The sequence below is a fragment of the Falco punctatus genome (assembly GCF_963210335.1).
Source record: "Falco punctatus genome assembly, chromosome: 5".
NCBI lineage: Eukaryota > Metazoa > Chordata > Aves > Falconiformes > Falconidae > Falco > Falco punctatus.
The window spans coordinates 74,737,522-74,759,839 of record NC_137584.1 but is presented as its reverse complement, the minus strand read 5'-3'; the positions used below and the strand labels follow the sequence as shown (position 1 = coordinate 74,759,839).

General features: G+C 41.1%; 1 protein-coding gene across 16 annotated transcripts in view; it reads left to right on the top strand.

Annotated features, from left to right (window-relative positions):
- DTNB (dystrobrevin beta) overlaps positions 1–22,318 on the top strand; it is a 224,799-nt gene that overhangs the window by 48,187 nt on the left and 154,294 nt on the right. For all 16 annotated transcript variants that reach the window (XR_013928598.1, XR_013928599.1, XM_080390253.1 and 13 more), the window contains 2 exons: positions 422–527; positions 11,532–11,698. Coding sequence is in view for 14 of the 16 variants with exons in the window: in XM_080390253.1 (XP_080246379.1) it covers positions 422–527; positions 11,532–11,698 (273 nt within the window). In the remaining 2 variants the exon portion in view is untranslated. The remainder of the gene's footprint in view (positions 1–421; positions 528–11,531; positions 11,699–22,318) is intronic.

The following is a 22,318-nucleotide window of genomic DNA, read 5'->3' as shown; positions in this document are numbered from 1 at the left end:
CATTTACTGTATGGATCATGTATGAATATTAGCGGTAATTACATATGTCTACTTTTTTCATTGCTGTCTGTATGTTTGAAATGCTGCTTTCTACATTGTTAAATGACCTCCACTCACATTTGCTGTATTCCTCTTCAAAATAAGAACCTTTCACTGTGACTCAGGAACCAATCCTGACTAGTCCTCCGTTCCTTGGGGTTTTCTGTTCATCTGTTTATCATTTATTTTTGTATGATTATATCGTGTCTATACTAATAACTTCATTGTGGTGTTACTATTTGTCTAATACAGATTGAAACTCCATGAGCAAAGTAGTTGTGTCCTGTTAGAAGTTGAGTCATAGATTTTAAAGGCTGAAGTAGATTTTGGTATATAGAATTGATGTTTTTCTTATTAAGTTCTATTTGTCTTTTCTTTGCAGAAAAAGATCATGCTAAACATGTTTTTAGACACGTTGATGGCTGATCCACCTCCTCAGTGCCTTGTGTGGCTGCCTCTCATGCACAGACTTGCCCATGTTGAAAATGGTAAATGGAATATTTTCTTGTTTGAAACATCTGGTTGGAGCAAGGTTTCTGTTCCACATATGTAAATATGCTGTTCATTCTCACGTAATGAAGCGCTTAATGCCTTCATCGTTCCACTGTAACGGACTTAATCTCAGAGCATTTAAGCCCAGACTTTTGTTGCAGTGAAAGTGTTCTGTGCTTCTGGGATGAAGATGTTCTTTTTGAAATCATCAGCAACAATGCAAAACAAGATCGGTTTTAGAGTTCTAGTACCACTAGTAGTGGAAGATGAAAAAAAAACCCACAACACAGCAGAAAAACTATATTCTCTATATGTTCTTGTTTGTTCTGGAGCTTTTAAAAAAACTTCACTTGAACCATGCTTTAACATATGCTTTCAAGCGCTATCTCCCAAAGATTTTGGTACCCGCTCAAATGCCTGCCTTGAATAGTATTTGAGCACGATTCACTTCAGTGCTCACTGTGGGAGGTAAATGCTGAGCTCCTCTCACTTCCAGACCTCTTCTTAGCTAAAATTTCCTGTGTTTACTGCCTATGGAAAGTATTTAAGGAGCAATAAAGGATGGAAAACTGAAGTTTAACAGTGAGAAAGTGTGATGAAAGAATCATCTGGCTGAGAGGGCTTTATGGAGTTCAGGGAAGCAAAAAGGTTTCCTGCAGAAGGTTGTGCAATTGTATTGAAACTATTGCTGTGTTTAGTGGCCAAAAAGGTGGTGTGTTTAACTTCTTGTACAGTTGTACGCAGTATATGCGTATGATGTTTTGTATGTGAATTCTAGAAAAAAACCCACTTTTTTCCTTCACCCCTAAACTAAACCTCATCTTTTGTTTCCTTCCCCACAGAGTAAAGTCATGTTATCACCCTTCAAAAGCCCTGCCCTACTAGCTGTTATCTTTTCTTCTGCTTAATGCCTTTCTAGTCATTTTAGAGGTCCCTTCCATCCTCAGCTGTTCAGTGCTTTTTGTGATTCTAGGTATGATTGAAATGAAAATCCCACTGAATCATTCCCTGAAGTTCTCCTCTTCCACCATGAGCCTGTAAACAATGTCTACTTGATAAAAATGGACTCAGTCCATAAAGATCCATCCTTTGTGTCTTTACTATCTTGAACACTTTTCCCCGTAGTATCTGTTTAGTAGTGATCTTGTTCTGGAGTTAGTTAATATCCCCTGCAAGTTAGTTTTCTCTGGATTGCACCTTGTCAGTGTGGTACTTTTCTTTCCTAACCTTTCCCCACAACCAGATGCTTGTCATCTTCACAGCTTGTAGGTATTCTCATTAATTACTGTGACAATCACTGCTGAGTTACTGCAGAGGCACTTGAACACCTCAGATGGCACCTTTAAAAAAAAAAAATCCTGCAGTTTCCTTGGTTGTCTTCAACGCTGATACAAGCAAGAGGCAATTAAGCTCTGAACCGAACTTGTTTTATTGACAAAATAGCATTTAGAGGTAAAAAATCACATCTCTTTTCTCTCAAGGCATCAGATAAACCCCATGGATTGCATGTATTGATCTAAACAAATAGCTTGGCATGTTATTTCTCAATTTGCATGATAATAGGCAGCATAATCACAATATGCTTTTGTGCAGGCATTCTAATCTGGTTTGTTACGCTTTTGTAGAAAGAGGGTCCTTGGTAAATGCAAGTGGAAGGAGTCTTCAGGCTATGTTTTCTCCCTCTCTCATATATAGCAAAGGGAGAATATAGGAAAGAATGTCTAGCTTTTAAACTTGTCACTGCTGTTATCTTAAGCTTATATTAACATTTGTAGAAATACTTTGCTAGCTCGTAGACTCTCTAGGGTAAGGATTGTATCTTGCCTGATACACAACACTTAAAAAAACCCGACAAATGTGTGCAGTAGGGAGAAAGCAGTTCCTGTTTAGGAGTTCCCAATTAAAAAGTATTCCATAACTTTTTTTTTAAACTGTGTCAACTAATTCTTTGGTCAGGTATTATAACTCAAGCTTTGACCACCTTCTGTGACAAATCTTTAACTTTCCCAAAAAGATCAAAATAACTTCAGTAATTTCTGAATGGGATTGAGAATTTCTGACTTTCCTAAAATAACAAAAATTTTATTTAGCAGCTGCTGAGCAGCCTCAGCTGGGATAAATCTTTTACTTTTCACAAGGGAAGACAGAGGCTCACAGTGGAGTTAATTTTTGGCTTCCCTTTGAAAAAACAGGAAAGAAAATTTAAAAAAGCTTAAAAATCTACAGAACTGTGATGATGCCATTTTTCTTTTTGGCTTTTTCACATTTCTTGAAAGGAGGAAGGTGGTTTCCTAGGAGGATGCGCCAGTCATGCTGGTGTTTTGACAGGGATTCTGATGTGCACGGACCATCTTTAAACTCCCCTCTAACAACATGATTCCCCTCACGGGAGGTCGAGTGGAGGCTGGTTGAGGCCAGGCTCTGTTGTTGCAGAGCTCTGGCACCTCTCGGTGCTCTGTGTCCCATCTCCAGCACCTTTCCCTTTCTTCCCCTCCTCCCTTCCAGATGGGCGGGTCAGTGGCTGAGCAGTGTTTTCAGTGTCTGGGTGGGTTGTGTTGCCATTTCTCTGCCTTTCCTGAAGCGGAATTACCTTATTTTCACACTTTTCTTTCTCTCTGTGCTTCCCCAGGCTTCTGTGAATTCTAGTTTCCATTAAGAAATATAAGTTTACAGGCAGACTCAGAATTATTTCAGAATTATCCTGATGGTGGTAAAGGAGTTCCAGTGACAGAAACTTGTGCTTTTGAGTCGGTCTGGCCTTTGCTGCTCTGAGTGTGTCACTGACATCCATCAAGAAACTACTCTTCCTTTCTTCCTTATTGTGGTTTTGAGTCAATGTTTTCATGATTACTCAGGAGCCAAAATTTTTTCCATTTTTGCTTTAGGGAATCTTGGCATTTTCATGGAGCTCTGCATTGTCCTTGTGTTGTCAGTAGGTAAGGAAAAGGCTTAATAAGAAAAATGTAGCATTAAAATCTTCTGTACTAGCAATAGGTAATTGCCTGCACTGCCTGAGTTGTAAGTTGTCATTATGGAAGGCTCTTCTGATTGTGAACTCTTGCCCTTAAAACCCAGTTTTAAATTATTTAGATTCTCCAGATGATTGCTTTAAAGAAAGGGAAAGGAAGCTACCAGCTACCAACTACCAGCTGCTGTAGATATCATTATAATTAGGAAGACTTATCCCCCTCTAAGAGGCACAGCATCACTTGCATACACTAGTGATAGCAAACATCTGAAAGCACATTTCAAAAATACTCCTCTGCAAAGATTTTTCAGTCCATGCTGCTCTGGTGTGTTTGTTCCTGTCTGTGATAACTTGGGTAAGGGTAATGATTTGATGTAGCATTTTTTACAGTGTAGGGAAATGTTAAGCTGCTACTCAGCAGAGTCTTTGCACAACTCAGGCTGGGACTTGTGATACACTTGTGTTTTTCCATGCCCTGCTTAGAGCCATCATCTGACTTGACACCTTGGAGTGTGTACCACTGGTGGTATTCTGTGAGTTTTTACACCCATTGTTTCTTTCTAGATACAAAATCTGTATTACGTTTCAGTCTTACTCTGGTTTGCTGGTCCCTAAGCTTTCCAGTGGAATGTAGATAATTTTAAACAGTTCTGCTGTATTGCACGTGCCAGATTGTTTCTGTTCATCATAACCTGCGAATGTAACCCATCAGTAATCCTGCTGAAGTGATCCACCAGATCCACATGTCCCATAGACCACAGGTTCTATAAACCAGCGTTCCGCTGCACTGAATGGAGCAAAATGTGTTTAGTCCCAGAGACTAGCTTTTGTTTAGAGATTTAGCAGCAGAACGCAGGACCAGAAAGTATTTGGATGTATCCGCAACTGTTAATTTAGACCAAGGAGGTCAGGTTCCAGCTTTAGTCAACAGGAAGGTACAGAATCCTGCTCTGACTGCCACCTAAGCAGACCTCTATCCATGGATTTTTAGCTGAGGATGTTAATCTCCTGCAAGAGTTCTCCTTCTGCTCATTTGAATAGTTTCCACAGGAAGATCTGAAAGTCAGCATTGAAACCTGTAGTTTAGCATGTACATTATATACTAAGCATGATTTTTGTGGTAAAATTACATACAGCTTTATAAGGAATACAGTATTTGGAATAATAGGCTTTCTGTGGAATCTTTATCTCATAGCTAACAGTATCAGTTGTACACATTTTACATTGGAGTAATAGCATTTAGAAGTTATGGATGTACACATCAATATTGCTGGCCTGTGTCCATTAGCACAAAGCAAAATCTTGTAGCAGTATGTCTTGTTTACAGATGTAGCTATGAGTACCACGTGCAAAGGAATAGCATAATAAAAGTTTGTGTTTATAGTCATGGCAAATTCCTCAAATTGTTTTTTCTCCAGCATTAATTCTGTCTTAGCCAAGTTTTGAACAGTGGGATTTTTTCCACATTGTCCCTGAAACATTTTTTATGTGAAAATGCTGAATTATTACATCTTCATCATGCTTTAGCTTTCTGTTTTTATTATCTCCTCTTTGATTTCTTTTATTTTGCAGCTGTCATATTTTCATTTTCCTTTACCTGCTAGTTTATTTTTAATGTCTTTGGGAATTTCTTCCTCACAATTTACTAAAGGCTCTCTTCTTTTCCCCTTTTTAGTTCTATCTACATTTTGTTACTGAGAATATTCTTCCTGCAGAAATACTGTCATGTGTAAGCAGGCAACTTGACCATGCTGTTCAGTTCCAGGCCAGTCTCTGATCATTCAGTTCTGCATCTCTCTTAACTCTCTCATGTATCTTTAAAATTAGGGTGATTTGAAACATCCAAAATATGGATGCACAATTTTCCTCTAAAGCTCTTCTTTGTTATTTCATTTTAGCAATCTGTCATTTATATTACTATGATATTCTGGAAGACCTTAACCATAGCCCCCCGTGGGGAGGGCATTGTCCAGACAGAGCAAAGACTGCATTTTGGCATCAGCAGTAAAAATAGAAGATAAAAAGATGGAGCCAGGGCAGTAGATGGAGATTTCAAGACAAGGAGGAAGGTCAGATTTGGGGTTTGCAGTTCAAAGATTAGTGGTGGAGTAAAGGTACCCACATTTGAATGGGGAACAGTAATAAGGGATTTTGACCAGAACAGTTTCTGTGGAAATGTGAGAGGCAGAGGGATTTCTTACACTCAGACTGAAGGAGAGGGACATCAGACAGTAAGCGTGCCCTCAGTGGGCTTAGAGACAAACGGAACTTGGGGCTATAGAAGAAAATAGTTAAATATTTTTGTCCTTGGAATTTTAAAACCTAAATCATGTGTATATTTTGGTGTTGCAGAGCAAAGGGAACAGACCAAAGAAAATAATAATAAAGAAGGAACAGCTGTGAGGAGTCTGAGGTAAATCACAAGGTGGCACAAGAAGGTCTTTGAATAAATCAGGGATTTGTAGAACAGAGCAAATGAGAAGTGTCTGTGTGACAGAGGAGGGCAGGAGAGGAGAAAGGTCACACCACGTTGTTCTGGTTGTCATTTGGAAGAATTTTACGTGTCCTGATCAGAGAAGAAATGGGAATGGAGAGAGAGGAGATTTGAGTAGTGACTTGAAAATTGATGATTGAAGATTTAAATACTGATGGCACAGATACTGTTAAGGCTTTAACAAAGAGTTAGATATTACTTAGAAGAATTTCGGAGGCTGGCAGAGTTGAAAGGAGAAGAGGGCACAGCTTTGATGGGTGAAGTTAGTTTTGTGACAAGATTTCTGTCGGGGATACTCTGCAATGCAGGAGCCTGAGCAGAGCTAGTGATGCCAGCCCCCCAGCCCCAGGGTGGCTCAGACAGGATGGGAAGTAGAAGGACGTGTCCTGCAGCATGGGGCAGAATGCTTGGGAGGGACCTGAAATACAGCGACAGTCACTGATTGTACCAGTTGAAGAAAAAGAAGGGAAAGCAAACACTTGCTGAATACAGATACGTGATCAGGAGTCAGAGAAAGGAGGATTTTTTTCTCAGCCGGAACTGAGTTCTTGATCCAGTCTCTCTGCTGCACTTCCTGCACTTTCCATAGGGAACTGGTCTGCTGGCAGGAGTGAAGGGAGGAAGGAGCAGGTAGTCTCTTTCAAGAAAGACCTGTAGGAAACTTGAGTCTGGAATTCTGGCAGCCAGAAAAGGGAATGACTGAAGGCTTGGAAGCAGTGGGAAGTGGAGAGAAGCTTTAAAACTCCCACTCCCATATGTGACAGGGAGCCTTGGGTGAAGGGACACCTTCAAAAGAGAAGGTATCAACAATAAAGAAGCGTTCAGATCACTGAGGCAAAGAAAACGAAGCATGAGGAGCATTTTGGTTAGAACAAACCTTTCAGAGGCAGGAAAGGAAGAATAGGAAGGAGAAAGGGAAAATGGACTGGGACATGAGGTGAACTCTTGCAGTCCATAGGCAGGGAGGGGTCATGGTGGCTCAGATGTGACTTGGAGCTGGGCATGTCAATGATGTGAAAAACATTTTCAGTTGACTGCTTTATGGCAACTTCAGTCGGTTGGCTTTATGCAGGTGGGAGTGTGGAAAGTGATCTGAACAGGAGAGAAAATAGTTTGCAACGCCGTATTTTACAGCATTCAGAAATGAACAAAAAAATGGGAAAAGAGTAATATCTGCATTTGATCATGAGATACCACCTGCCAGTAAGCCTGGAAGGGGAAGATAGCAGGTTGCTACTGGGAGGAAGCATACCGGTCCACTTGATTTGTTTCCCATCCATAGCTAAATCTTGTCACATTTGGGGCAGGGGGGAAACAAACCACAAAAAAACAAACAACCCACCCCAAACAAAATACCCTGGCAGACAAACCAAAAAGTGCACCTCCTTGGTTTCTGTCTTGATGGACAGGTACCTTTCCTGTGATTTAATAATCTGTGATACTGATTGTTCCAATCTTCTCTTTACCAATCGTTTTGCGAGTATGCTTTTTGCAGTATGTTCAGTGCTGTCACCATTATTATTTTGCCTAATGTTTTATTTTATCAGAATGTTATTATTGCTTTCCTAAATCAAGCATATCAATTTCAAGGGGTTTCCCCCCCCCCCCTTTTCATCAATAGTAACCTCTTCTAAATGCATGGTGTCAGAGAAGATAAGAGGCATTTTTGAAAAGGTGGGCAAGAAGAGACAAGATGGAGGGATACTCAGGGGCAGACAGAACATGCTGTGAGCAGCTGATAGCAGTATATTGGCTTTCATTAAGGTAGTGACCTAATGCTCAGGCTTAGCAGGAGACAGCAACCCTGCTGCAGACAGAAAGGATATTGCAGGAGAGTGCGGGGGTGTGTGCATGTGCAGGAAGAAGCTTTGGGAACCTGTGACTTCACCCATCTCTCTCTCCAAAGGCAAACTCAAACATATGTAAACATTCTTGAAAGATCTGCCTTGCTGCTGCTTAAAATCCTCTATCAACAATTTTCAACATCTCTTTGGACCTGAGGCTGGGATGAGATCAGTGTTTAAATATTCTTAGGGTGAGAAAGTTTAGTTTTTTCCTAATGTTCTAGCATGAATTTTTTCTTATTGCAGTTTAAACCCTTAAGTACCTCCTGTTTTTTGGCCACTGGCTCTGGAGAATGTATTGCTATTTTTGTAAGTACCTCTTGCATGTTTGATGATAACCTTCTCAGTCTACTCATAACCAAGATGTCTACTAGATACAGTTTGGACAGTTCTATTGCTTTCTCCTGTACTTAAAATTAACCCACATCTTCCTTGAAATGTGGTGCCCTAAATCAGACATTTTTGATGATAGTTCAATATGTTTATGAGAAATATTGATCAGTGCATGACCTGGAATAAAGCCCTTTGCTCATTAGATCTTTCCATTTTGACAATTAACTGCTCTCTGGTCTTTTTCCAATGAGATTCACATCTGGGTTACAGTCCTTTCATCTAATGTGTGCTTGCCTCTGTCATGAGAATATCACGGGACACCGATTTTGTAAGAATTACTGAGGTAAAATGAAAAATTGGTGACAGTACACAAAGGGGGCTGTTGCGGTTTAACCGCAGCCAGCAGCCAAGTGCCACGCAGCCCCTTGCTCACCTGGAAGGGTGGGGAGGAGAATCAGAAAGGAATGTGAAACTCAAGGGTTGAGATAAGAACAATTGAATAATTTAAACACAAAAAAAGGTAAGAACAATAACAATAGGAACAACAGTTATACTGAAAAGGTGGATAAAAGGATAAAATCCAAAGGAAAGGGGAGAAAGAAACCCAAGTGATGCACAGCACAACTGCTCCCCACCCGCTGACGGATGCCCAGCTCCCCAAGCAATGATCCCCCCAGGTTTATATACCAGGCATGGTGTCCCATGGTATGGAATACCTTGTTGGCTGGTTCAGGTCAGCTGCCCTGGCTGTGTCCTTTCCCAGTCTCTTGTGTCCCTCCAGCATCTTGGCTGGCAGGGCCCAAGAAACCAAAAAATCCTTGACTTAGTATAAACATTACCCATCAACAACTAAAACCATCAGTGGGTTATCAACAGTGTTTTCACATCAGAGCCAAACCCCAGCACCGTACTCACTCCTAAGAAGAAAGTTAACTCCATCCCAGCCGAAACCAGGACAGGGGCCAACAAGAAAGCTGGAGAGGGACTTTTTAGAAGGGCCCGTAGTGATAGGACAAGGGGGAATAGGCTAGGCTCTAAACTTGAAAGAGGGGAGATGTAGGTGAGATGTGAGGAAGAAATTCTTCCCTGTGAGGGCGGCGAGGCGCTGGCCCAGGCTGCCCAGAGCAGCTGTGGGTGCCCCATCCCTGGCAGGGCTCAAGGCCAGGCTGGACGGGGCTGGGGGCAGCCTGGGCTGGGGGGAGGGGTCCCTGCCTGTGGTGGGGGGGTGGGAACTGGGTGAGCTTTTAAGGTCCCTTCCAACCCAAACTGTTCTATAAGTCTATAAATGTCATAGACATTTGATGCCTGTTTCCTATTTTCAAGGTCGATTAGTCTGTCATGGAAATATATTAGGTTGTTTTGGCAAATGTAGTCCATGGCTCATTTCTCTGTTGTTCTGCAGGTGCGTACAGTACTTTGCTTTATTATTTGTTCCAGTATATATTCTAGTTAAAATAAGATGAGGAGTCAGTAGTTATATATGTATAATTTCACCCCCCTTTAAAGATCGTAATTACAATTAATGTAATGTCTCTCTTAGATCCCCTCCTCGTTTTCTCTCATTCTTTCTTTCTGTGTCCCTAAATATTTTAACCTTCATTAATCGTTTGTCCTCGTTTTCACTTCTGTAGACTTCCTTTTGAATTTTAGATTATTTAGGAGCCCTTAAATTTTAGCCACATTCATCTTTTACTACAGTCTGCTCTTTTCTCTGCTCTGAGGTAGTTCACGCTTGTTTCTTTAGCGTAACTTTTTAAAGGGACTGACAATCCTCTTAACTCAGTTTTCTTGTTGAACTGTTTCTTCTTGTAACTCGCCTACTAATTCTCATGAGTTTACTGAAATCTGCCACATTGAAGCCATGTTTTCTCTTCTCCACTTCCTAAAGAAGTCTTTCTTTTTCATTGCTTTCTCTACCTGTTCTATTAAAAAGAAAAGAAAAAAAAGTCATCAGTCCCTCTACAATCCATTCCCAATGGGAATTTATGTATTGAAATCACCTACCCACAATCAAGTTCTTTGCTGTATATACAGTGTTGCTACGTGCTGCAATAAAGTGTCATCCACCTGATATTCTTGAACTAGTTATCCATGGCATTCCTGATCAGGTTAATGCTCAAGTTGTCTTTGCTTTAACTGTGTTTTCAACACCTTGGCATTTATATCTGCTTTTGAGGTAGCAGGCACTTCTGGGCTGTTTAACTGGCCAAAGCTCCTGTAGAAGCCGTATCTCTCTATGTTAACTTTATTGCCCTGTGCAGTATTGCACCAAGTCTCAGTTAGAACAGCCAAGTCATCATTTTTTATCATAGATCAAAACTCCAGACTCTTTCTAATTATTTCTTTTACATCTTTCAGTAGTCTTATATGTCTCATAACAGACATAGCTAAGAATTTCAGCTGATGGGACAGTGAGCTGCTCAATTTTTTCCTGTGGTCTTCTCCATAGCACAGTTACGTATACCTGCCTGTAATTACTTAGGCTCTAGACTGACAGCAATGCTAAACCATTTGCTCCTGTAATTCACCTTCCTTCACCTTTCCATTCTGTTTCCTGTGCTTCACCTTTTTAAGATGCATTTGACATTTAAGATATCCCCTTTACCTCATTCTCACCTTCCTCTTTTGTTTGTTGTAGACTTCTCTCTTCAATGGAGCAAGGCTCTGATTGTTCGTGGGTAGAAGAACAGGGAAGCTTTTAGAAAAAAAAAACCAAACAAAACTTAAGCCTGCTTCTGATGGTGACTCATTCCTACCTAATTGAATTTAAATTTCCAATTCTTGAGATGTTAAGATGTTGAGGATTTCTTCAGTTTAAGCTGTAGAGGTACAAGAGGCAGCTCACAGTCGGGGAGGAGCGAGGGAAGTTCCTCGGTGAGAGGCAATTAAGAGCAGAAGCCCCTTGCGGGGCTCTGAATTTGCCTCTGCTGTGAAAAGCGCTCTCAGCTGGTTCTAGGGCAAAGTGATCTCGGGCAGAAGTAACCTTTATGAATACAGCCTTTCTGCTTTCCCTGTCCACTCGTATGTCTTCTCAGTGTTGTTGGACTTCCACAGGGACTTCTGGGTCTGAGTGTATCCAAGGAGGGAGGAAGCTGAAGGAAGAAGTACTGAATTTGTCAGGTGGAACTGCGATGTTGTCATCACCTTAAATTTACTGTTAATCTTACTGAAATTACCTGCTCTGCAACCAAAATCCATGATCTGCCCAGAATAACAAGTGGTTAAGAACTGGGGGACGGTTTGGAAACTCCAGGGAAATTTGATGGCCGAGGTTTTAGTAAATTTGCTTACTACTTTTTTTTTTCTTTTTTTTTTTTCTTTTTTTCCTTCCACCCCTCGCTCCTTCCCCATCTCCACCAAGTCTTCCATCCCGTGGAATGTTCGTATTGCCGGTGTGAGAGCATGATGGGTTTCCGGTACCGATGCCAGCAGTGCCACAACTACCAGCTCTGTCAAAACTGTTTTTGGCGTGGCCATGCAAATGGGCCTCATAGCAACCAGCATCAGATGAAGGAGCATTCCTCCTGGGTAACTCACCTTTGTTTGTCATGCTGAAACAACCACCTCTGTACTTATTTATTCTGAACATAAGAAGTTTTTGTAGAATTGCACAGTAGGACTTTTAAAGGTTTTCAAATAGCAAAAGCATATAAATAGATAAACAGTACTGGTTTTATTACAAGTAATGTTAATTTATTGATGGTTGTCACCATATTCAGTGCTGTGTAAAGCACACAAGACGGCACCATCCTTCTTAAGGTTTAATAAGTGTGTTTCCTTCCCCTCTTCACATCAGTCCTGCTTTTCCTTTATTTTCTTCTAGCTTAAAAAGACTTAAAGGTCGCAATATCTTTCCTCCCTGGAAAGGTAAACCAGTTAGCATGAATGCTGTGCTTAGAAAGAAACTTAATTCAAGTGGCATCTTTCAAGATAGTATTTCTTCAAGAGAAAAAAATAATATTGTCATTGTCCTGATAATTGTAAATACTCTCATCAAAAACTCTTAGTTAAAAAGCCTTAAAGAAATTGTATAAGAAACAGCATTCAGTTGGATAAATATGATAATTGCATCTCAAAAAATAATAGACAATTTTAGTTATAAACCCCCCATTTTATGGCAGAAGATTAAGCCCAGCCTTTTACTTATTCAAAGAGAAGTTCAAATGATGGTTGGGTTATAATTAGTAATTATCTTCATGAGGGAGAGTTATTATAGTATTACTGTTTCATTTAGAAAATTGGACCTTAATGCCATTCAGCAGTTGGAAGGTGAAGACAGGAAAATTCAGTCTTAAATATTGTCCTTTTTTAACTATATGGGTAATAAACTTCTGGAACGTTTAATCTAAACCACCAGTAGATTATTATCCTCTTAAGTATATATAAATCCAGTCTGGATTTTTTAATACAAAGACGTATCTAAATAGTAGCTCTAACTGTAACGTAGATATTGCCTTCTGAAGTGCCTGACCTGCATTTGCAGTGAGTCAGGTCAGACGGGCTGTGCCCTGTTCTAGTACTGGGATCTCCGAACCGCTCATCCCGGTATTGACTTTCAAGGCATTTGATTTTTACGAGGCTGTAGAGAATATTTGAAGGTGTAATGTGAATTGGAGGAGTGGGAAGTTATAGAAATGGAGAAGGAGGATATTCAAACTGTTGCTCTTCTGGTAAATGAAACAGTGAAGGTTGTTGCATGATGTGATCTGCCAGACAGCCAGAACAATCCCTAGCTTTAGCTTGCACCGAATGGCACTCTGCCAAGCAGCTCCTATGGTAAGGTTTAGGAGTTGGCACAGGTGAGGAACCATGCCTACTAGATAACCTGAGTGTAGCCACCTTGCTTGGAGATCAAGAATTCAAATTATCTGCCATCAGGACCAGGTGGTGGCTCTGGAGTTGTTTCCTTCTCTACTTTTCATGTAGAAGAAGAGGGAATTGCACAAACAGAAGGAAAATTAAGCGAAGCACAGAACTGGAAGTAGTGGATTACTGGAAAAAGCAGAAGATACAGGGAAACAGTTTTTACAGAAGAAAGGAAAGAATGTATCATTTTGCAAGGGCATGTAGTTGTAGGACAAGAGGGAATGGCTTTACCTGAGAGAGGGGAGATGGAGATGAGAGATGAGGCAGAAATTCTTCCCTGTGAGGGCGGCGAGGCGCTGGCCCAGGCTGCCCAGAGCAGCTGTGGGTGCCCCATCCCTGGCAGGGCTCAAGGCCAGGCTGGACGGGGCTGGGGGCAGCCTGGGCTGGGGGGAGGGGGCCCTGCCTGTGGTGGGGGGGTTGGGAACTGGATGGTCTTTAAGGTCCCTTCCCACCCAACCCATTCTGTGATTCTGTGAAAGAAAATAATGATAGTTTGGAACCTTGGAAGGACTAGGTTTTAACATCTGATCCCATGAAAACATTAATGCGTAACAACAATTGGTCCAGAAGTCTGTAAAAGGAATTTTAGCAGCAGCAAATATGGCTCTCTGGTACAGAAACAAGACATAACTCATGCTAATAAGGAATTGCAGCAGTGGGTGAAATGGGAGGAACACTTATAAGGTGTGCTTAGGTAAATCTGTTTGCAGGGGGGTTGTGTGGTTCAACTATGGAGTTACGCCTGGACGTGAGCCAACAGAATAAAAGGCATGAAGAGGGAAAGAGGTATTTACATTTCTTGTTCAGCATAGTCAGCATCCAAATCAAACTTTATTTGTCTAAAGGTGAAGCAAAGACGAAAGATGGAAATCAAGGACAAAAATGGAGAAATTTCAGTAAACAATAAGATAATAAGGAGCATTTATGTTCCTGTAGTCTAAAGGAATATTTCTGCCACTAACTCTAGAAACTTACTTCTGAGCCTTTTTAACCATTTGCTGTTTTTCTTAAGGAACAGAGTGTTTTAAATGGACTAAAAAATTCAGGGATATGTAAAACACTAGTACAGACTGGGGTTTCTCCTTTAAACTGAGCATGGAAGAGGGTTCTTTTGAGAGACGTCTCTTGCATATTTTTTCTTTCAATTTTTTTAAACTTTTACAGGTCTCGTGTGTTCATTTTATGAAAATTGAAAATTAGTATTTCTTAATTTAAAAAAATGTATTGTAATTTTGGATTTGGACTGTACTGCTAGTTAAATGACAGACAAGGAAATCCATCAGTTGGTGAAGTCAGGGATCTGGATCACATCAGTCTTCAGTGGGACACTTCTGCCTTCATTAGTTGGGTGGCTAGTACTGATGGTAAAGGGGCAGAGCTGAACCTGACACAAAGATGAAGAGCATCCATCAAAGGTAATGAATTTGAAGGGGTCTATTCTGCATCACTGAAATTTTCAAAAAAGATGCAGTTCAGTACAGAAAATTGCAAAGTTCCCAGGTGGGACTAAGCAGCTGCAAAGTTTCCTGAAGGTTACAAGGCTGGGGAGCAGTTCTGCAGAAAACTGTTTGGGGGTGTTACAGCTGCTTATGAACTGAACATACACCAGCAACATCAGACTGTTTGTTGTCTGACAGTTGTGCAAACACTCTATGGTGTCTGGAAAGGAAAACGTGACTGCAAGATGTGCATCTAACTCTTTGGTTTTATTTGACGCTGGTGCAGCTTCAGCCAAAATAGCATGACCTCTTGTGTGTGTACTCAGCAATAGTTTCGTGAGTGAAGACCCAAAGGCTCCTGCTGACCAGGTCTGCAGAGATTAACTGGTACTCTGACACAATAAAAAAAAAATAATGTATTTTTCCTAGGTTTTCAATCCAGCTAGTTCTAGTTCAGTCTTGTATGGTGTGTTTTCAGAGTTTTGGAGCCCTAAGACCCAGTATAAGCATTAATAATTATTTTATTTTTCATGAAATTCTGAAGTGCCTTTGATAATTTTTGATACGATGAATCATAATACAGCAAACTTTAAATAAATATAAAAATAATACATGTAATACGCATATATTACTCTAGTGATTTTATAGATGTGTATATACGGCAGAAACCTTTCTTTTTTTGAAAGAGGCTTTTCTACCTGAACACTTTGCTTGTTGGGGCCTGTTTGAGGGGGGAAAAAACCCACTTCACTCTAAATTTTTCCTTCTGGGCTATTTCAATTTTGTTTTGGTTTGGTTTTTTTTGTTTTATTTGTTTAAAGCCTTAAGTACTGATTCATTTAGTTATGTACACACAGCAGGACTGAAAATCCAGTTGTTCATTTTGAAAGCATGTAGATTAGTCCTCGTTCCTTCTGTTTATTTTTTTGTTACATCTGCTGAACTGAAGCAGCCTCTGTCCTCTCTAAATTTCAGGCAAAATGTTAAAATAGCCAAGTTACCCTAAAGGCTTATACTCTAGGGGATGAGGTTTGATGGCTTATTATCAGCTGTAGTTGAGTTACAACATTCTTCCTGCTATAAATAATGGAATGTTTGTTATTTATAACCACCCTTAACATGGTGGCTTCGGAGTATGTATCAACAAACCAAACCAATGTTTAGCTGTTTCTATAGTGATAATATCTATGGCTTCCGTTGGGAAGTCATTATACTGGGTACTAATCGAATCTAAAACAAAAGACAGACCCTTTTATCTACCAAGTTAAAGTCTAACAACACTGTAAGTAGCTGTTAATAAGATTTTGCTGTCAAAATTACATCTCGTATTTCTGGTTCATTTAATTCCCATTTAGACTGCCTTAAAGTTATTAAAACTTTTTGAAGATGTTTTTATTGGGTCCCCCAGAAAACAAGTCAGAAGGGAACGCGCTATTAAATAATGTGCTCTGCATCCCTGTCACGTTGCTGTCTGTGTGGACTGCCACCATCACATGGGCTCCTGTTTTCAAATGATGTGAAACCCCTTTTCTAAGGTGGCGTTTCCCAGCAGAGGGCACGCCGCTCTTGCACACAGGCAGACAGCCTGCCTGGCAATCGGGGTGACCTAGGCATCAGGGTGATGTGGGCATCGGGGTGACCACTGGTCCTCTGCAGAGACCTGGAGGCAGGCACATCTGCTTTACCTTCTTTCTCGCTGTACCGTTTCCATATGTGCATTATACCCGCTTCACTTACCATATGGGCTTCTTTCTGCTTGATTTGTTTGGCTGCTCAGCACAATTCCTCTGCTGGGAAAAGAGGGAAAGTTCTGCACGTGCTGACTCTGAATTTTTTTTTTTTTTTTTGCTTGCTTGCCTGTTTGAAGTATAGAAGAAGGGCAGGTGGGCTGCCTTACTTCATGTTTGCATCCTTTGTAGTTTATGATATTACCGGTCATATCAGTAAAATGAGGCAGATCTTGGAGGGGCTGGGTGGGGACGATGACAGATAACATTACAATCTCAGTTTTCAAACAAATGTTCTTGCCAACCGAGTTGCAGTTCAGTTTTTCGTGAAACTTCTAAGCCCATCACACCAATTGTTTGCTAGACCCTGTTGGTTGAGGTGGATGTGATTTATAAATAGACAATTAGAAAAAAGGTAGAAAGACAACTGTTGGTAATGTGGTTTGTATATTCCAGTTTTCTCATTCCATGATGGAAGTATTTTTATTTTTATTTTTTTAACAGAGGTAGCCTTTGCTAGGAAGGCAGGTGGTCAGAGAGACAGGATCTGTAAACCGTTCTGAAAGGAAAAGGATCTGGCAACGGGGTTTCAAACATATGGAACAAGACAGTTGCATTTTACTGATAATGTCTCACCACTTTTGTACAGATCACGCAGGTTTTCAGTGGTATCTGTCAATAATAACAGTTTTCCCAGCAGAAAGTGGCCGGTTTGTTTGCATTTGATGCACGTCTCTCAGCCCTGTGTGTTTGCGCAGATCTAGGCAACTCCAAGGGAAACGCTTGTCTGGGTGCGGGCGCAACTCAGTTTTGTCTAAACTTAGTTAAGAACGTGCACGCTCTGCACTTGCCGTGTTTTTCACAGGAGGTCCCTTCAGAGCGGTCTGACTCGCTGCTCTCGGGAAGCAGCCGCAGAGACGGGCTTGCAGCCACAAGCGGGCAAGCAGCACTGGACCCGCACAGTGCAGCTACATGCAGACATCTGTCTTCTTGCTCTCTGGGAAGAATTAGTCGTTCTAGCACTTAAAGTGACTTTTATTTATAGGCTAGTTGCACACTTACGCAGGCATCACTGCATAAGTTGTATGTTGGTTGTGCTTTGTTTATAGTTAAGTTGGATAAACCCATGATTGTGTATTAAATAAAAATGTAGAATCCAGGACAGTCCTTTGGCTGATGTATTGATGATACGTTTACTGAAATAACTGAACTCCGTGTGTGTGTTTGGTTTGCGTTTGTTTCTCGGGATCAGTGCCAAAGGGAAAGTGATTCAATGGTTAATAGGAAAGGTATTTTAACCTTACCTTGTGGCTGTACAAGTGGAACGTGAAATCACCTGAAGAGGTAGAGTGCACAGTCAGGGTCTCCTTCAACAACTTGTGTTACAGAAGAAAACAAACATTCCAGCCTCTCAGAAGCATTTCTTCTCCTTTTTTTTGAGCTTTCTCTGACGCCCTTGAGAAGCCAGATGTGCTTGCTGGTGGGTAGACACTGTTTTGGATCATGAAATCTGTGTTTTCTGCTGCTTACAAGCTCCAGCAGCAGCACCAAGGAGTGCCATTTTGCAGCTTACCGCTGCGGTGGCCGCAGAAGATGTGCGTGCAGGCCGGTGCTGTGCTGGGAGAACGACAGCTTCTGTAACGTTCACCTGGTCGCTTCTGACCTCAATTCCTTGTTCAGTTGAAAAATGTATGAAAATGTATCATTTAGAAAGTGGTGGTGAAAGTGATGTTATAGAAACAGTTCTGGCTATCGGGATATCTGGATTGGTATATAAATCAGTAGTTCACCTGACTCCAAACTTCATAGGTGTTTCAGAAGGCAGGAAACACAAAAATGTGTGTCTCGGATAACCAGCTCAAAAGGAAGGGGATCCACTGGAATGTCTGGTCACTGCATACGGTGTAACTATTGAGAAGATTCATTGATTCCTTAAACACAGTAACAGGTGGAAAACATTTCTCACAAATTTTATTATTCTGTGCATGGTGAAAAAGCAGCAGAAAGTGTTTATTTTGAGTGTTTATTGAGAGACCCGGGAAAAAGGTAGGTATCCTCCACTGATAGGTCTAGATAATGCAGTGAGGCTGAGAGAGTTTGCTGGAGAAGGAATCTCAGGAAGACTGTAGAGCTTAGAAGGCTCTGTTGTGCTGGAAAGCAGGAGTCCTGCAAAAAGCACTGTGGTTGTTCCTTGCTGATGCACTCCAACGGCAGCGCTGCCGGCACATTGCTGGAGCCAAGCTGACGTCTGCATCTCGTGAACCTTTTGGGACAACACGGAGAGGAAACGTTTCGTGAATGCCTTGGCAATTACCTGGTCAGTAAAAGGGGGAAGAAAGTTGCTAGATGACAATATTTGGGAGGGAAACCAAACCCAGGAATACCTGGGTTCAGGAAGGTTGCCGAAATGTTGTGTGCGGATAAAGAGCAGACGTTTCCCTGATGTGCCAGGCTGTTGTTTGGCTCATCAACCGCACTTACCATCAGGCTGATCTAATGGCCACAGCGATGCAAATCCTGCTGAGTCATGTACCGTGCCCATTTAGGAAGTAAAACAAAATGGATTGCCTGCCAGCCGTTCCTAGGAGAGCACATGGGTGAAGCGGAAGGTAGAGCCGCACGTTGTCGGCTGGTTTCTACAGTTACGCTTCTGTAGCAGAAGGAAATGTGAAGTGATTGAAAGCCCCTGAAAATAAAGGCACCCAGGCTGCTTTCCCATCTAAAGCTGAAGAGAAATAAGACCATAAATCGGACCCTAGAATGTATGAAACCTTTTTCAAAGTCTGAAATTCTTTATTAGTTTGAACTGCTTGTTTGCAGTTGAAATTTATGAATGCTGGGGCTTTTGCAGTAGTACATCCAAGTTCCAAACTGACTGAGAACCTGTTGCGACAAAAGTTACGGATGCTTCATAAGGCATAGTTTGCCTCCAGCTATTTAGAAACATAGATTAAAGTCAAGAAGAAACAAGTTGAACAGCTGGGGAGGAAGAAGGTGGTAAAACCACAGCAGAGCTAGTGATGGGCCAGTGGATGGTGCTATGTGCCGAGGTTCGCAGGGGTGGTATCAGCGATGGGGAAAGGGGATTGTGGTATTTGAGGGTTTGCGGTGGTGGTGGACAAGGGGATTGTGTCCCTCTGGGGCTTGGTGTTTTCTGCTTTTCTTGAAAGGGAGACTTTCCCATCTTTGCAGAATGCAGATGATGTTAAACAGGCAGGAGGTCAAGGTTGGCGACAACGATGAGAGAGAGAGAGGTGTTTTTTATTAGAAATTGCTAAAGTAGAATTCAGCTAATTGAAAGGAAAAAATAGGTATTTCTCAGGGAAATGAGATATGCGTAAGAGTTATACTTGCCTGTGAAGTACTGTGCTCATTCAGCATGCTGTGCTGTTTTTCACTGTCAGCTGCACTGAGAAGCATTATCAAAAAGTTGGGATCAATGGAAATTATCTTTCCCCTATAATTTTCAGAAAGCAAAGCTGCAGTAGTGGCTCGGTTGTATGGCATTCTAGACAGTGCTGCATTTGTTTGACAAAATAAATAGCAGGGTAGCACAATAGGATATAGTGTTTGTTACCACAATGGAAAAAACCCTTTAAAATAGCCTAAAAATACTGCAAAGAGGAGGTCACAGAAAAGGCATGCTGAGAATAGATGGTCTGCAGAAACCAAAGGATGAACAGGGTAAAGGGTAAGTGGGAAATACTCTAAAGGGAAGAAGGAGTTGGGAACAAATTGAGAGAGAAATAAATGCAGACTTTTTCAACATGTAGAAGAATTAATTTAGGAAATCTGGAGTTTTGGTATGATCACATTTGTGTGCATAATGTAAATTTTACTGTGGACTTAGTAGTAATATAAAGATTGGATTGTGGTTTTTTTTTTAGCATTTCAAAATAATTAAAGGCTGATAACCACCTGTAGAACCTTTCATCGTGAGAGTGCCATGCACTTCAGCACTGTTTGCAGGGATCGTCCACTGATTGCAATCTACCAGGTTTTCTCAAGACATTAAAAATATAAAAAGAGAGGGGGGAAAAAAAGAAAAAGGAAACCCATCAGCTTACCATCAGTATGTGGTTTTTTTAGCACTTACTATTTAGCGAATTAGTAAGCTGAAGTGCTTCTGAACATGCTGATTTACAGAGCTCCCTATAGGAGACTAGCCTGAAGTAGTTAATTATCTTGATATCCTACTGAAGCCCTTCTGGGTGAGAGGAGATAAGAATCTTACACCCATCACAAGATTTTTGCAGTGGTACTTTGATAGGGCCAAGCCTTTTTTGTCTGCAAAAGCCAAAGATAATCTATGGGGAAGCTCCATTGCCTGTTTCACCGAGGGGTTGTATGGCTGGTTCTCCACGGCCTTCCTGCGTTCTCCTGCTTCACAGGTGGGATTTGTGGGCTAATGAATAAAAATTTCAGAATCTGAAAGGAATTAGGCTGCAGCATGTTCACTAATTGGTTTAATTTGTGAAACGGTATGGTCTTAACACAGTAACCAGGCCCGCCTATACATTGTAAAGCAGCGTTAGATACTGATGGAGGCGTGTGACTGGAGTTTGACTGTAGCTACCACTCAGATCTTCTCTCGCCTGTACTCCAGGGAAGAATGTGGTCATGAGCAATACTTTTTTTTTTCTCCCAAGACTACATGCATCAGTATAAGGCAGCCTCTGAATTCATGGGTTTTACAGTTTTCAATTAGCATTGACTTTGAATTGTAAGGTAGTTGAAGGAGGATAATATATCTTCAGTTAAGAACCAGTTATCCTGATATGTTCTCACAGCGTCCAGCTCATCTTTCTTTTCTCATTTGAAAAGAATTCTTCTCTTTTTCCATTCTTTTCCAATTGATATTACTATTTTACTTTATACTTAAAATGCATCCCAATCTACTACAAACCAAGTAAATCCACAGAGGGGACAACTTCCTCGCATGCAGCTTCTCCACTCAAAAAAGCCTTTCTTGCCTGTTTTATATTTATATTGCTAAAGCCAAGAGGCCCAGAGTTTGAAGAGCCTTACTTGTTTAATAATTACTAATTGTTTATTTCAGTGGTAGTAAATATTAGTTATTGCTAGTTACTAATTTAAATCAATTGTAACTATATGTGTAACTTCTGTCCTGGGTAGCCTTGCCTCCTGTTTAAGTTGGTGTAAATCTGAATTTTGATTTGAATGTGCCTTGAGAATTGGTTCTAATTCCACTTTGGAATGTCTTACAGGAGTAGTAAAAAAATTGTGTAGGAGTAACTAGGTTACACATACGTGTACTGTTAGTCGGATCAGAAAAACAAAACTACTAGGTTACCTCTGAGCTCTCATAAAAGCATAATCTGGCCTCCCATATCACTGGCACAAGTTTGCTGGATGTAATAACATTTTAAGACTTAATTTTGTAAGTCAACATTGAACTTAAAAGCACATTTTAAGTGTGTGACTCAGGCCAGCTATCCTTTCTTGTGTGTTTGGTCACACTTGTCACCAGCCGTTCAGCCTCGCGTAGATGATCCCAGGACAGCTGCTCCCATGGGATTAGTCAGCACAACCAAGTGAATTTGTGAAAGAAAAATAAACCGGCCAGCTGGGTATGTCTTAGCACTGTGTTTCACCTTGACTTTGCCCATGATGAACAAAAACTTTGAAAGTTCTCTCTCAAAACCAGTTTGCAACGGAGGGAGGAGGTGGGTGTAGCACCAAGTTCGGTGGATTCTGGCAGGTGGGAAAGGAGTGCGGTGCCAGCGGGTGGTAAGGCTGTGCACACAGGTGATCTACCAGCTCGTGCACCACTGTGCACACAGGTGATCTATCGGCTGGTGTACCATGTCCTTTACTCTTCCCCTGCCTTCCCTGCAAACTACAGAGTGGGTTTTCAGAAGGTGTTGTGAGTAAGTATAAGAAATCCCTTAACTGGATATGATTGCCCCTTGATTTAATTCCTGATAGATGAAGAAATCAACTGATTGTCTGGTGTTTCTTACATACTTTTGTTTAACTACTTTCATTTTTCAATATTATAGCACACACAAAAGAAAACCAAACCTCAACTTGTCTGCCTCTGTAGTGTCTGTTCTGATTTCTCAGATATGATAGAATGTAACTGGATATTTCTG